Source organism: Fragaria vesca, linkage group LG1, assembly GCF_000184155.1.
Source record: "Fragaria vesca subsp. vesca linkage group LG1, FraVesHawaii_1.0, whole genome shotgun sequence".
Taxonomy (NCBI): domain Eukaryota; kingdom Viridiplantae; phylum Streptophyta; class Magnoliopsida; order Rosales; family Rosaceae; genus Fragaria; species Fragaria vesca.
Window position 1 is genome coordinate 12,701,338 of NC_020491.1, and position 15,245 is coordinate 12,716,582.

The 15,245-nt window shown below is 40.8% G+C and overlaps 2 protein-coding genes across 2 annotated transcripts; both read left to right on the plus strand.

Moving 5' to 3' along the window:
* On the plus strand, nucleotides 1-3,793 carry LOC101303553 (farnesylcysteine lyase-like). The gene is made up of 5 exons (XM_004288093.1): nucleotides 1-642; nucleotides 739-912; nucleotides 2,190-2,549; nucleotides 2,638-2,813; nucleotides 3,273-3,793. Exons 1-5 carry the CDS (start codon nucleotides 136-138, stop codon nucleotides 3,535-3,537), a joined length of 1,482 nt encoding a protein of 493 aa, XP_004288141.1. The 5' UTR covers nucleotides 1-135; the 3' UTR covers nucleotides 3,538-3,793.
* A 669-nt stretch (nucleotides 3,794-4,462) lies between these two features.
* Nucleotides 4,463-7,929, plus strand: LOC101304128 (probable aquaporin SIP2-1-like). The gene is made up of 3 exons (XM_004288095.1): nucleotides 4,463-4,816; nucleotides 6,969-7,229; nucleotides 7,349-7,929. The coding sequence occupies exons 1-3, from the start codon at nucleotides 4,532-4,534 to the stop codon at nucleotides 7,499-7,501; spliced, it is 699 nt and encodes a 232-aa protein (XP_004288143.1). The 5' UTR covers nucleotides 4,463-4,531; the 3' UTR covers nucleotides 7,502-7,929.
* The last annotated feature ends 7,316 nt before the right edge of the window (nucleotides 7,930-15,245 follow it).

Consider the following 15,245-nt stretch of genomic DNA (forward strand, 5'->3'; position numbering starts at 1 on the left):
GCATATATTTCAAATGAAGCCCATAAATTGTCTTTAGGTACAACTCCTAAAAAGTCTTCATCCTCTCCTTTGACGAGGGAAGGCATTTGAAACTGAGCTCTCGGCAAGTCGGAGACGTCTCCAATCTGAAACGACATGTCGTCGTCGTCGTCGTTCTCCGCCCTCACCCTAGTCTCCTTCTTCCTCCTCCTCTCCACGCTCTCCCAAGCTCACGACACAGTCTGCATCGTCGGCGCCGGCATCGGCGGCGCTTCCGTGGCCCACTTCCTCCGCGAGTATTCATCTCCCTCCGCTCCCAACCTCACAATCCGCATGTTCGAGCGAAAGGGCGTCGTCGGGGGACGCATGGCGACGGTCAACGTCTCCGGCGAGTTCTTCGAGGCTGGCGCCTCGATTCTCCACCCCAAGAACTACCACGCCGTGAACTACACCAAGCTGCTGAACCTCACCGTCAACGCTCCGTCTTCGTCGGACGACGATTCCGATGGCTTTGGGATTTGGGACGGCGAGAAGTTCATATTCAAGACTCTGAGCTTCAAATCGAAGCTTCCGTTTGTGGACAGGATCGTTTCGCTGGCGAATTCGCTGCTGCTGTTCGTCCGGTACGGCTTCTCGCTGGTTAGAATGAACAGATTCGTAGAGGTAAATCGGTAATTTCTACTCTGAGCAATGTGAATAGTTTTTCACTGTGATTTGGTTTGGTAGTTTTGAATGTGATTTGTGTTTTTTGTGGTGCAGGCTACTGTGAATAGCTTCTTGAAGTATTATGAGAGCTCTAAGACCAGGCCTGTTTTCGAGACGGTGGATGAGATGCTTAAGTGGGCTGGATTGTACAATCTCACGACGAGGACTTTGGCTGAGGAGCTGGCTGATGCTGGCTTGGCTCCCTTGTTGGTTCAAGAGCTTGTTACTGTAAGAACTATTTTCCATACAAGAATTTGTTAGGCTATTTGGTTTAGTATTAATTGATGGAATGCTTTAGTTTTTTTGTTTGGTTTGCGATTGTTGGTTAGTCCGGTGGAGTATGCTGCTTTTGATGTATGCATTGCCGTTTTATTAGTAGTTTCACTTTGGTTCAATTGGTTTGGGTCTGTTGTGATGGTGTGAGGTAACTCGAGCATGCAAGTTGATTAGTTTTGGATGTAGATACTGCCTCCCTCCCTGTATGTCTTAAGAAGTGTTTTGAGTTCAGATCTGATTCATGTAATTGAAGTGTATTGGAGCCTTTGGTACTTGTATATACAGTGGAAAGGAGGTTTTTTTTGAGACATGGTTTACTGGGTTTTCTAGATTGATAAATGTGTTGTGGTGTATGATTAACCATCTCAAAACTATGAACAGTACTAGAATCCTAATCAATAGGAATCATCTTGAGGCAAAACCCACAACTTGACTTTTGCATTTTTCTTTCTTTTAACAAAAGTCTGTGGAGGGAAATGACTGAAAGAAAGACACCAGAGAAGAAAGATAAGTTTGGGGACATAGACATAAGCCTACAGAAAATGAGCCTTGAACTTCTTTTGTTCAGTCAGCTCCAAGAAGTGGATGCCTTCTTATATGTCTTTTGAAGTTTATTTTGACAGCTCAACTATGAGTTTCTTGCTTTTCTGATATATGGATGAAAACAGCTTTGATCCTGGATTTCTTCTTTGTTTAATGTTACTACGTCCTTCCCACTTAGACTCCTGTTGATATTCCTGATTCATGTCTGCCTTGGATCAGTCAAATTGGGTATGTAGTTGCTATCCCTAGGTTTAGGTTGTTACACTACGGTACACGATTATTGTTTTTACTGCCCAACAGTTAATGTATCTTTTTGCTGGTGCATTCACTACCTCACTGCATAGCTGGTACAATTTGTTTTCTTCAAAATGACAGAAATGTTATAGTTTTACATTTTATTGGAGGTAGGACTGTCCTGCAAATCTATTACATTTATTTTATGCCCAGAAGATAAGAGTTTTAGTTTTTTCAGCTTTCCTTTGTATCAGTGTGTGTACCTTTGTAAAAAAAATAAAATAAAATAAAAAACAAATATCTCCTGTGTCATCTGGATGGTGGTTTTACTTTTCAACTTGGTTTGTTGAAATTTCTATATGCTGGTCTGAAGTTTGCTAATAAGTATAGCAGTCATTATAGGTATTGAAATTGTTAGAAGCTAGTACTCTGCTAAATGTTTTATTCTTCAGGTCATCACAAGAATCAATTATGGCCAAAGTGTCAGTATGAGTGGACTTGCTGGTGCGGTTTCATTGGCCGGATCTGGTGGTGGATTGTGGTCTATCAAAGGAGGGAACTGGCAGATGGCTTCTGGATTGATTGACAGTTCCAATGTTGCATTGCATCTTCAGGAAGAGATAGAATCTATTTCTTCAATTGGGGACCACTATGAACTTAACTCTACCATGGGGAATAGTTATACATGTGATGTTGCGGTAGTTGCTACACCTCTAGATGAGTTGAATGTTCAGTTTTCCCCTTCAGTTTCAATTCCGAAAAGAGTGTTACAACATACACACGCAACTATGGTTAGAGGCCTTTTAAATCCCGTAAGTATCCAGCATTGTTAGAGATAACACTTGTGTTCAATTTGTATGGCATCCCAACCATTAATTGTTTATTTAATTTTTCGACAAGGTATATTTTGGTGTGAATTCAGTGCCAGAACTCCCAGACCTGATTGCCACACTTGAGGATCCTAATCTTCCATTCACAAGCATCTCTCTTCTCAAGCAACATGCCAGGAATGATGTCACTTACAAGATATTTTCTCGACAGCCATTGGCGGAGGCACTTCTGGATAGTATCTTCAGGTAATAGTCTAAGTTTCTACCAGCTAGCACTCAGTTGCATTTAACGGGTAAAGAATTCAGGATGGGTGGCTTACACTTCTCACGCTCTTGTGTTCATTTATCTGAGTTCTACCCCATTGTCCACTGTCCTAAATTAATGTTAACCTTGAATTAATTGTCATAGTGTAAATTATTCTTACAACATCATTATATAAAGTGAAAACAAAATAACAAAATAATAAGTTGGAGGGAGATTAAAATTGAATAACATACCACACTAGATTTCTTTTATATAATGGTTTCTTTTAAAATTGAATAACATACTACACTACAAGTTAAAAAAAGAACATCTCACAAACTCGGAGGTTTAAAGTTTTCATGGTTTGATATATAGTTGGAGTGCTGTACTGCTATTAATTAGCCATATATGTCTATAACCATCAGATGAAATAATAATATTTGTTTCGCTTCGACATTTAGTGCGAGGAAGGAGACAATTCGAATAAATTGGGCTGCATACCCTCATTATACTGCTCCTGAAGTATTTGCACCCTTCATCTTGGATGGTCAGCACTTGTACTATGTGAATGCTTTTGAGAATGCAGCAAGCACAATGGAGACAAGCGCTGTTGCGGCTGAGAATGTTGCAAGACTCATCCTGTCAAGATACTTCAGTGGTGTACCTGTGAGTTTGGGAATCTTGAGCTCTGGTTCTGATGGAGGAGGGGTTCATGTAGATCTGTGACTTTGTAGATCTGTGACTTGTCTGTGTGTTGTTTTTGGATAATGTGAATTGTGTTACTATCTCAGCCTTGCTTGTAATTAAGATTAGGTGACAGTGTCACGCAAATGCAGGACATTGTAATATATCCCAAAGGTCATAAACAACTCAAGGAAATTTGTTGCAAACTGTGAGAACTTTTGAGTTTTGACTATAGCTCTTCCTCCGTCCGCTTTGTATAGAAATCAAGGAGCTATACTTTGATTTTCCCGTTCTTGACAAATTTTGGTGTGCATGCGTCTCAGATCTTAAATCTGACTTAGCCATTTCCCCATATCTGAGCAAAGAGCTCAAAGGACATGCCTAGCTCAAAATGTATCAGATTGTTTGGCTCTCACGCGAATGAAGAGCATGGATTGCAAGTAAACGAGCTACTCTGTTTGTCTCCCTTGTTACGGCTACCTTCTTTTTTGGGGACTTCCCAGTCTTCCTAATCCCAAGCACCCCCGATTCGTGAATTGAGAAACCAATTTCCTCCGGATTCAAGGGCAAGGACACTCAAACAAGCTATGCAAAACCGATTCTTCCAGGCCTCCACACACTTACCACAACCTCTCTGAGGACTGATCTTGCGCTTAAGCAAGCGCTCAGCACAAGGTAAAAAAACATGACAATGACAAGCTCTCAAATGATAAGCTTGATGGTTAGGAACCGACAGATTCCAAATTAGACTCAAAATGTTTAAACCTTCATGCCTGCTAGTCTCTACTACCACTGCTCGATCCCTCTACATGCCTTCATGATCTCCATATTAAAATGCCACACTGTAGGTTAAGATAAAAGTTTGGACAAAATTCTAATTAAAAAAAAAACGCGACAAAAGGAATCTATATAAAGACAGAAGGAAGGTTCGTTTAAATTGCCATGTTCCAAAAACGACAGGATCTTTGTCACTTCATTCAATTTTATAACGCATGCGAGACTAGACTTGAGAGATTGACCCAGATTGCGATTCACAATGGGGAGGATTGGTTTGCTCGTTTCAGATTTCATAATCTCATTCATGTGGGTATCATCAGGTGTTTTTGTCAAGAAATTTGTGCACAATGTTTTGGGTTTCTCTCATGAACCCACTGCTGAGATTCTCAAGTCCGCTCTTTCAATTGTCAACATGTTTTTCTTTGCTTTCTTGGCTAAGCTTACCAAGGGTGGCACCTACAATCCTCTCACCGTTTTCTCGGATGCCATCACCGGCGATTTCAGCCGTTTCTTATTCACTGTTGCTGCCAGAGTCCCTGCTCAGGTTACCTTTTTCTCTTTTAATCTGATTTTTCAGGTCCAATAGCTGGTTGGTTTCTGTTGAGTTTTGAAATTGCAGCATTTATGTATGAATTACTAGAATCCTCGACTTATTGTTATCTGTCTGTGGAAAAACAAAGTGTTATGTTCTTTAGGTTTTCCTTTAATAAGTCGAATTGTGATGGATAGTCTGATTCACAGCTTCTTCTGTTCATATTCTGTTACAAATCTTTTGTTGAACATTAGACATGTATCCTAAGTTATGGCTGATTCTATGTTCGCAGTTAATGAATTCTTGATGGAATGTTAGTTTAATGGTTCCTTGCTATCCTTTTAGCCTAAAAGTTGGGCTGTTAGCTTATTTTGACGTTTTCTTGCTGTGACATTGTCATGTATAAATTCTTATTGATTCTTGACTCCTTCCAATTTGTCTTGGTTTCCATCTAAATTCTTGGCTTATTCCCGCTAGTATTCCTTTTGCCTCTTCTGACTAGGCCTAGCCGACCAGTCATCCTTGATTTTAGAGGGTCCGCATATTTGCTGGTATCAGGAACTTCTGACAAGTCTTGATCCTTTAGCTTTTCAGGAGTGGTTACTCCTGGTTTCACGTAATTAGGAAGTGATACCGTAGTGATTCTTTGTTGGCTCTCTCTTTCTGTGGTACCTATCATCATCGCCTATGTCCTAGACCTACCTGTTCCTATTAAATTCATAAACATAACTCGATCTCTTGTGCTGTGTGCGCCTGTTAGGTATGAATCAACAATGACCGTAGAGAGAGCCATAGGTCCCCTAAGTTACAAGACAGTGCTAATGGTTTTTTCGCTAACGGTTACACTGATGCAGGCTTGACTGGTGTAAGTCGGCTTCTTTTGATATATCTGACTGATTCCTGCATTGGTTGACCTATCACACTAGTAAACTGTAACTGACAGTACTGTGATAAAACCATCCAAAGGGACTCCTACGATTCTGTTATAAAGTTGAATGACAACTTTGCCAGAGTGAAATGCTAAGATCAGAGGCAGTACCCCTGGGAAATGTTTCCCTATCTATAGGACTTTGGCTCTGATCCTCCTATTTCCTAAAGTTGGATTTTTCAAATTTCTGCTCTTCATGATTTTGACTATGTATCATGGTAATCTCCCATCAAAAGGGTCGACAATTGTTCAGGTGTGTCTCCAAGCTTGCAGAAGGATTTTACTTCTGATAAATATGATGGCCCATCTTCTAATGCGGGCTGAGTAAATACTGCAGTCAGTCATATAGTTGACCAGCCAGTCATAGTGGCTTGACCAGAAATGCAACCTTATAGACAAGGGGTGCTCCTTTGGCCAGTTACACTGTTACTGGTCGTTTGACATCATTTTGGGGTCACTCCTGTGGCCTCAACTATAGCCAACGTTGGGGTGCTCCTATGGCTCTCTCTATGGTTGATGGGGCCTCTTTTTATTATTTTTTTTATCAAAGTCATAGACATAGCTTCCTCTCTTGTGGCTTGCTCAATTGTTAAGTATGACTGGATTCAAACACAAACAAATAATTGCATTATGATTGTAATAACGGTTGAGAACACCAGATCCCTTTGAGTTGGGTATGTGATCTCATTATCCCATTTTGATTGCATTTCCTCTCTCAGTACCGTTCTTTGAAGGATACTGACACTCTATATATATATATATATATATATATATATATATATATACACACACACACAGAGGAGTGTGAGCGACGCGCNCGCGTCGTTAAGTAGTCGGACGTCCGTCTCTACACTCTTCTTCTCTAGTATATATATATATATATATATATATATATATTTTAATTTTCTCAATCTTGTGACTTAACTGGACAGTTGCTAGGTGCTTGAAAGAAAGGTCTCCATGGTGTTCACCTAATCATGGTGGTCGCGTTTTCTCTTTTAAAATGGTGATTTTGGATCACCAGATTAGTTCCATAATAGCTGTCTGCTAAAATCTGAATGTGGGTGTGTTAGCTTTGAGTGTGAATACAAGTTGCAATTGAATTTAATCCATGTGAATATGGTAACCCGATTGACGTATTATCAGTCTTGGGAGTTACCGGAAAAGATTTATTTAGTTTCATAGTTTCTTCTTTTTACACGACAAACACCTAATTTGTGTCATTTGTATCTCCAGGTTCTTGGCTCTGTTGCTGGAGTTAGGTTCATAATGGGGACCTTTCCTGGAATAGGTCTCGGGCCACGTTTGACTGTTGACATCCATAAAGGGGCCCTTACAGAAGGATTACTGGCATATGCAATCGTTACTATCTCACTTGGTCTTTCCAGAAATATCCCGGGGAGCTTTTTCAGGAAGACATGGATCTCAAGTGTTTCGAAGTTAACTCTGCATATTCTTGGCTCTGATCTGACTGGTGGTTGCATGAACCCAGCTTCTGTAAGTACCCATAAAAACCTAGCACTGTATTTGTCTGCTCCTGTTGTTGTTTGAGTTTCTCATATTGTTGGGAGAAGTTGAATACATTAATTAACTAAACCTTATTGACCTATACATAGGTAATGGGATGGGCTTATGCTCGCGGCGACCATATCACCAAGGAGCATATACTTGTTTATTGGCTTGCCCCAATAGAGGCAACTCTACTTGCAGTATGGACATCTAGGTTGCTGTTTCCACCAAAAGAGGACAAGAAAGCTAAAGTAGAATGAAGTGATTTCAACCGATTTGTCATTTGTTTATGGATGATCTAACTCGTTAGCACTGAAGAAGCTGATCGCTGTTGATTTTACTAATAGAAGCTGGTCATGCTTGAACCACGCTAATTGCTACTGAATATCAAATCATTGTAGCATTGCAGATGTAATTACTGTTCATATGGTGCATTTTAGGCCCTGTATTTGTTTGTCCAAAAAATGATGATCACTGGACTGCATTCACAAATTTCAGACTAGAAATAACATTGTTCCTTGCATGTCCTCGCTTTTTGTTGTTTTAGACTTTGTAACTATGATTCTTTTTTCTTTTTTTAAACGAGTGCGGCTATTGAGAGTTTGGGACCTCCAAATTTGCTCAGTTGACCTCACTCTATTATGAGTTATTGAATATCAGATATGTTCTTTTACATAATGACTATTAAGGACAATAACAAAAAGAAGTAATATATTTATTCTCTCTAGATTTTTTAATTCAATAAGAAATATTGTATTATTTATTATTTTCCTTATGTATTTTTATTTTCTAATTTTACTACATATTAAGTATTTATTTATTTAAGAAGAGCTAAAACTATGATTAATTTCGATCATTTGTTATCAAACATGTTAAAAGCATATACATTATACAAGGTGCACAAATGTATTTGCAAAAAAAAAAATTAATTATATGTAAAATTAAATAACTATTGAAATAATATATCATTAATTACATAAAATAGCGGAAGAAAAAACGAATATACATAGAGAAAAAATGGTTATTCTTATTAGAAAATTTTCTTGTTGACAAAAATAAGTTTATGACAGTCAATACCTTGTGTTATTTGATTTTTAAGAGATTTATGTTCTTTCATAAAGGAAATAAATTATAATTAAAATATGTAGGTGTAATGATTAATATATTGAAATATATGTGAATAATATAAACAAAGTTATTTTAGAAATTTGAATGGAGGTCTAGTGAGCAAACACATGTATTTAAAAGTAAAATAGAGGTGTAGAAAGCATGAGAGGTACACTGAGCAAATTTAGAGGTCCTAATAATCACACTCTTTTTAAACAACTAAAGATTAAAGACCAAATACTGCATAATCAAAGTAGTGAATGCAGCTCCTCTAGTCCGGTGCAACATCACATCGATCTCATTTCCGGCCATCCTCCATTTCAAGCAATTTGTCAGCCATTTCGAAAGCAGGAGTGACTGCAAGCATAGTGGAGGTTAGTCGAGATCAAATTATGAAGCAATTTTTTATTTAAAAACATTGGTTTCAAAATTTCTTTCAAACTATCGAAATTTTATAAATTCAGACGGCCGTCGAAAACATTTTCGGAATTAGTATTTGAGTATTGTTGAAGGAGAACATATAACGAGAATAAGGGTCTACTCATTTATTGATAGAAAAACCTATTTATAGGCATTACATAGAGTCTCCCGAAGGATCTAGAATATCTATCAATACTGAAATCTATTCTAATAAGGAAACGATTAGGTCAAGACACATAACAGAAGGACAGGAAAGTAATTTCCTTAAACACTCCCTCTTGTGTCGCGTGCCTAATACGACATAGTGCATGAGATGTTGCCTCGTTAAAAACCTTGCCAAGTAAAACAAAAACCTCGTGGGCAAAACAAAAGACTTGGACGAAGGGAAAAAGAGCACAACGCATCAACTACAATTGAAGATAACATGTGATGTAGACTCCCCCTGATGTCTACATAACGACTCCCCCTGATTGGTATCTCAATCTTGGAGTTCAGATAAACGACGCATGCCAAGGCTCTTCACATGTTTCTCAAATGTAGATTTGGGTAGAGACTTGGTGAACAAATCTGCTACATTATCCTCAGAACTCACCTAGTTCACATGGATATTCAAAAACTGTTGTTGTTGCTGATTGTAAAAGAACTTCGGCGAGATATGTTTAGTATTATCACCCTTAATGTAACCTAACTTCATTTGTTCAATGTAAGCCGCATTATCCTCATAGATGCAAGTTGGTTCAGCCGTAGTAGATGGTAATCCACTAGACTCTCGAATATGAGACACTACAGACCGAAGCCAAACACATTCTTTAACTGCTTCATGTAGTGCAATAATCTCAGCATGATTCGAGGAAGTAGCAACAAGGGTTTGCTTGGTTGATCTCCAAGATATCGCCGTATTCCCAATTGTGAACACATATCCAGTTTGGGAACGTCCTTTATGTGGGTCAGAGAGATACCCAGCATCAGCAAATCCAACTAACACATTATTCGGTGTTTCAGGATAGGGGACTAGTCTACCATGTGCATGAACAGCGACTATGGCAGCGTCGGACATAGTCTCTTGGTGGGAGGCCGAGGGCTGTGATCCACCGATCCCAGACAGGATCTTTTGCTCTCTTGTTTCACTGTAGGGAAAGAACAGGCCTAAGTCGATGGAACCCTTCAAATACCTGAAGATGTGCTTAACACCATTCCAATGACGATGCGTTGGCGCAGAGCTAAATCTAGCTAACAAGTTCATAGAGAATGCAATGTTTGGTCGAGTGCACTAAGCCAAATATAACAGAGCTCCAATCGCACTAAGATATGGAGTTTCAGCTCCCAGGATCTCTTCATCGTCATCTTTCGGACGGAACAGATCCTTTTGGACATAAGCCGACTGGATCCTTTTGAACAGATCCAGACTTCGGGTAATCATGGGAGTGCCAAGAGGATGTGCTTTGTCCATATTGAATCGCCTGAGCATCTTTTGGACATAAGCCGACTGGTGTATTAAGATTCCAGTCCCTCGATGCTCTAGTTCAATGCCTAGGCAAAATCGAGTTTTCCCAAGATCTTTCATCTCAAACTCGGATTTCAAGTAGCTAACCGTCTCATTGATCTCATTGAGATTTCCGATGATATTCATATCATCAACATAGACTGCTACAATTGCGAATCCAGAACTTGTTCTTTTTATGAACACGCATGGGCACAAATCATCGTTCTTGTATCCCTTCCCAATCAAGTAATCACTTAGACGAGTATACCACATTCGTCCGGATTGTTTCAATCCATATAGTGAACGCCTCAATCTGATGGCATAAACACTCCGTGGTTTAGAGTCACTTGAGTTGGGCAACGAAAGGCCGTCAGGCACTTTCATATATATATCTCTGTATCAAGATCCCCATAGAGATATGCGGTAACCACATCCATAAGCTGCATATTCAGTTTTTCGGACACTACTAAACTGACCAAGTAGCGGAAAGTAATGACATCCATAACAGGAGAATACGTCTCCTCATAATCAATACCAGGGCGTTGCGAGAATCCTTGCGCCACAAGTCTAGCTTTATATCGCATGACTTCATTCTTCTCATTACACTTCCTTACAAAGACCCATTTATGTCCAACAGGCTTAACATTTGGTGGGCATGGCACAACCGGACCAAAAACTTGCCTTTTCGATAGGGAGTCTAGTTCAGCCTAGATTGCATCTTTCCATTTCGGCTTATCTGCTTTACGTTGACATTCTGCAACAGAGCGAGGTTCTATTTCATCGTCGTCAATAATCTCCTGAGCGACGGAATAAGCAAAAACATCATTAATAAACATGGAAGACCCATCCATAAGAACGCGCGCACTTGTGTAACTTAACGAGATTTCTTTGTTCTCTGACATCAACATTGATTCTGAGGCGTCCCCCAAAGGTTTCAATATCGATTCATGGACATAGCTATAGTCAAAGACAATCTCATGTGATGGATTCACAGTATTGATGATGAGCGGATCATTTTGTGCCTTGATGTCTTGCTTTTTCCGAGGGAAGACATCGATTGAACCTTTCTTTGGTCTCCCCCTCTTCCGGGTGGGAGCTGAGGCCGTAGCCACCCCTCCACCATGGGCATCAGGTACGCCGGCGACGCCGGTGGTGCCTAGCCCGGGTGTGGCATTAACTTGCCCAGTTTTCGGGACTTCCAACCTTGCAGGAACGTTTGCAGCAAGGATAGTTGATTTCGTCACTTTCGCGATATCAGTAAAGGAGTCAAGCATCGAATCTGCAAATTTCTGAAGATCGAGAATTCTTTGCACTTCAATCTCGCTCTGAGATGTGCGGGGATCATAATGAGACATAGTGGGGACAGACCACGACAATTCCTGTCGTTCAACTGGAACATTACCGTTCCTTTCTCCCCCTAACGACGGGAAGTATGTCTCATCAAAGTGACAATTTGCAAATCTTACAGTAAAGAGATCTCCTGTCAAAGGTTCTAAATAGCGGACAATCGTTGGTGCTTCAAAGCCAACATATATACCCAATCGTCTCTGAGGACCGATTTTAGTACGCAGTGGAGGCGTAATAGACACATAGACTGCGCAACCAAATATGCGTAAATGTGAAATGTCAGGCTCATATCCAGTGACCAACTGGTATGCACTAAATGGTTAGTTGGCGGTGGGTCTAAAACGAATAAGTATAGCTGCATGTAAAATTGCATAACCCCATGCAGATACGGGTAGATTGGTGCGCATCACCAAAGCCCGAGCCACAAGCTATAACCGCTTGATTGTTGCTTCTGCAAGACCGTTCTGTGAATGAACATGGGGAACGGGATGTTCAACATCAATCCCAATAGACATGCAATAATCATCAAAAAATTTTGATTTAAACTCTTCTGCATTATCCAATCGAATAGACTTGATCGGATGATCAGGGTGGTGAGCCCTGAGTTTTATAATTTGAGCTAGGATTTTAGCAAATGCAGCATTTCTTGTGGATAGCAAAGCGACATGTGACCAACGCGTCGATGCATCAACCAGAACCATAAAATATCGAAATGGTCCGCATTCTGGTTTGATAGGTCCACAAATATCACCTTGGATCCTCTGTAAGATGGAATGTTTTGTTTTATGTCTACAGCAAAAAAGGGTCGTGCTTGTAACTTTGCTAATGAACAAGCTTTGCAAAACGAGCGGTGAGCGTTGGAGATTGCCATAGAGGCATCAGGAGTGGAACCATGCGGCACAGAAACCTGTGAAGGCTGTGACTGCATTTGGGACTGCATTAAGGCCAAGCCTTGACCATGAGCAGTGCTCACGGCATTGCCACCATTTTCGGTGGCTATGTGTGTTCCCATACGCTTCTGTGCTCTGAAAAACGGATGATCGTTTGAATTTTTAAGAATACGGATCATCATATCATGTCCAGGATGTCCCAGACGATCATGCCAAAGCTTATATGAGTCAGATTCGCAGAAGTTGCGAGCAACTGCATAGGATTCAATAATCCGAACTGTAGTAAGATATAAACCACTACTTTGACTCAGAAGTTTCTCTAAGATGCGCTTATGGCCACATTAATTAGAGGTAATACACAAAAACTCTTTATCATTCTCACGATGAGTTTCCAAATGGAAACCATTGGCACGAATGTCCTTAAAACTTAGCAAGGTTCGATTGGCCTTTGGCGCGTATAAGGCATCAGTGACATGAATCTTTGTGCCATTTGGCAACAAGAATTGTGTAATACCTCGCCCTTGTATAACCGGCGATGAACCAATCATGGTTGTCACTGAGGATTTGTAAGGCACAAAATCCGTAAACAATTGCCTATTCCGCAAAATAGTGTGGGTAGTCCCACTGTCAGCCAAACACTCAATTTCGCCACGAGACATCTACAAAAGAATGTAAATCAATTAGTCTTGAAAGCAAGACATGGCGAACACTCTAAAGAACATAGAGGAATTTCAGGGAATTGTGATCAAGTTGTGAATCCTTATTGAGTGCATAAGAATTTCCGCGCAAAATGACCTTTGCTCACTAAAACGGTCATAACTTCGTCATAGAAATAGATATGGACGAACCGTGAGAAGATCTAAAAACTAGACTCATAGAGCTTTCCAGACATATGTCACTCACATTCTAGTTCGTCCTGAGCTGTTCACAAAGCTCGTACAAAGTTGGCGGACAGATTGCTATTTGCGCAAAGTAGCTTTTGCAATTCGAACCATTCATGCATTATTAAGGGAAATAAAATTCTCAAACATTCTTGAAACCAGAAAACTAAGAGAAATTTTATTAATGCCAACTTAATACATCAAGGATGTTCTAATTCCAAAACGACTAAGAAAACCAAAGTCTTAAAACATGGCCATTGCCAAACAAAAAAAACACTTGAATAACATAGCAGAAGAACCGTCTAATACATAGACTAATCAAAATCCGGAGTTTCAACACTCTCTAAAGAGACACTCGTCTTGGTCTCAAAATCTGCTATAGTGAGATTGATGGTGAGCTCTGCGTCTCCGTTATCCATCTCATAATCTCCACTAGTAAAATTAGCCTCTTGAGCCAAATACTGCTTATGCCTCTTGTAGATATCTTGAATTTCCTTGCTTGCACGACATTGTTTGTGCATATGCATAGTTGAACCGCATTTGAAGCAAGAAAATCGACCGTGTTTGACAGAGTTAGGTGGAGGATTTTGTAATACCCCGGAATTTTGATATTAGTTTCTAATATTATTTTGGAAATTATTTAAATAAGAGTTGTATGGATTTGTGGTTTAGTGAGTGGACTGGAAGTAGTCAAGTTTTTAGTTCCGTGAAAATGCTCTATTTTGAAGGGTTAAGAGTTGACTTTTTAATTGGTTGGGTTTCTCAGGAAACTTCCTTCACGAAAGTTGTAGAGCACGACGATACGAGTTCGTAGACACGTGGCACGCGTAAAACGGACGTCGTATGTGAAGTTATGGTCAGCAGAAGTTGTGGCTTTTCGGGAATATTTAGGTTAAATAGGAAATTTTCAGTTTGGGTCCTCAGTTTTTCAGAAACCAGTTTTTCCTCCCTCTCCTTCTCTCTGTCCGACCCCGAGAGAATTCAAAGTCTTCCAGTCGACCCGACCCGGCTTTTTCGGCCACCTCCGACCGACCTAGACGCCGGCACCGGTAGGGTTCTCTTCCTCTCCTCCGTCTGAGCTGCCTTGCGGTGGTGACTTGCGCCGATTCGGTCCCGAAGTGGTGACCCGAAGCTCGGAATTTCAGGTTAGAGACCCGGTCGGGTTTCAGACCTCCGACGGCGGCGACAAGGCAGGAGACCGATCGGGATAGAAGCTCCTTGGCGTCCTGGTCTGACTTCTAGTGGCCTTGGAGCGCGACTCACGGCGGAGAGTGGTGGTGGTGGATTCCAAACTTTTCGACGCGTTTCCGGTGATTTCCGGCCGAACTAGTTGTGTCACATCCCGACCCTTATATTTTTACCTTATTTACTAGCGTGATTATAATAAGAATTTTACCGTCTCCGTCATTGAGTAAATAGTTTAATTGGTCCCTAGAGGGGTTTCGGGGACGATTATGTGCGGAGGATTATTAGTATGAAGAAAATACGACGACGGTAAAAATAGTAAATTTTAGCTAGTAAAAGGTAATTTTTATTCGGGTATTATTTTTCGGGGTGTTGAATTTTGGATTAAAAGGAGAGTTGGGTCGGCTGGGCCGAGCCCAACCCATTTCTTCTTCCTTTCTCTCTCTCTTCCTCCCGATTTTTCTTCTTTTCCCACCCGAGTTTTTTCTCTCTACACCCAGCAGACTTCCGGCCGTCCTCCCGCCGCCGTCCGGCCACCAACTGCCGCCGCTCCAGCCCAGATCGGACCCCCGTCACCTCCTCTCCCTCCCCGGCCTAGCCCCCGAGCCTCTAACTCGCCGGAGAGGAGAAAAAGCCGCCGGAACCGCCGACTGTGTCTTCGCCGGAGCTCCGTCCTCCGGCCACCATAGGT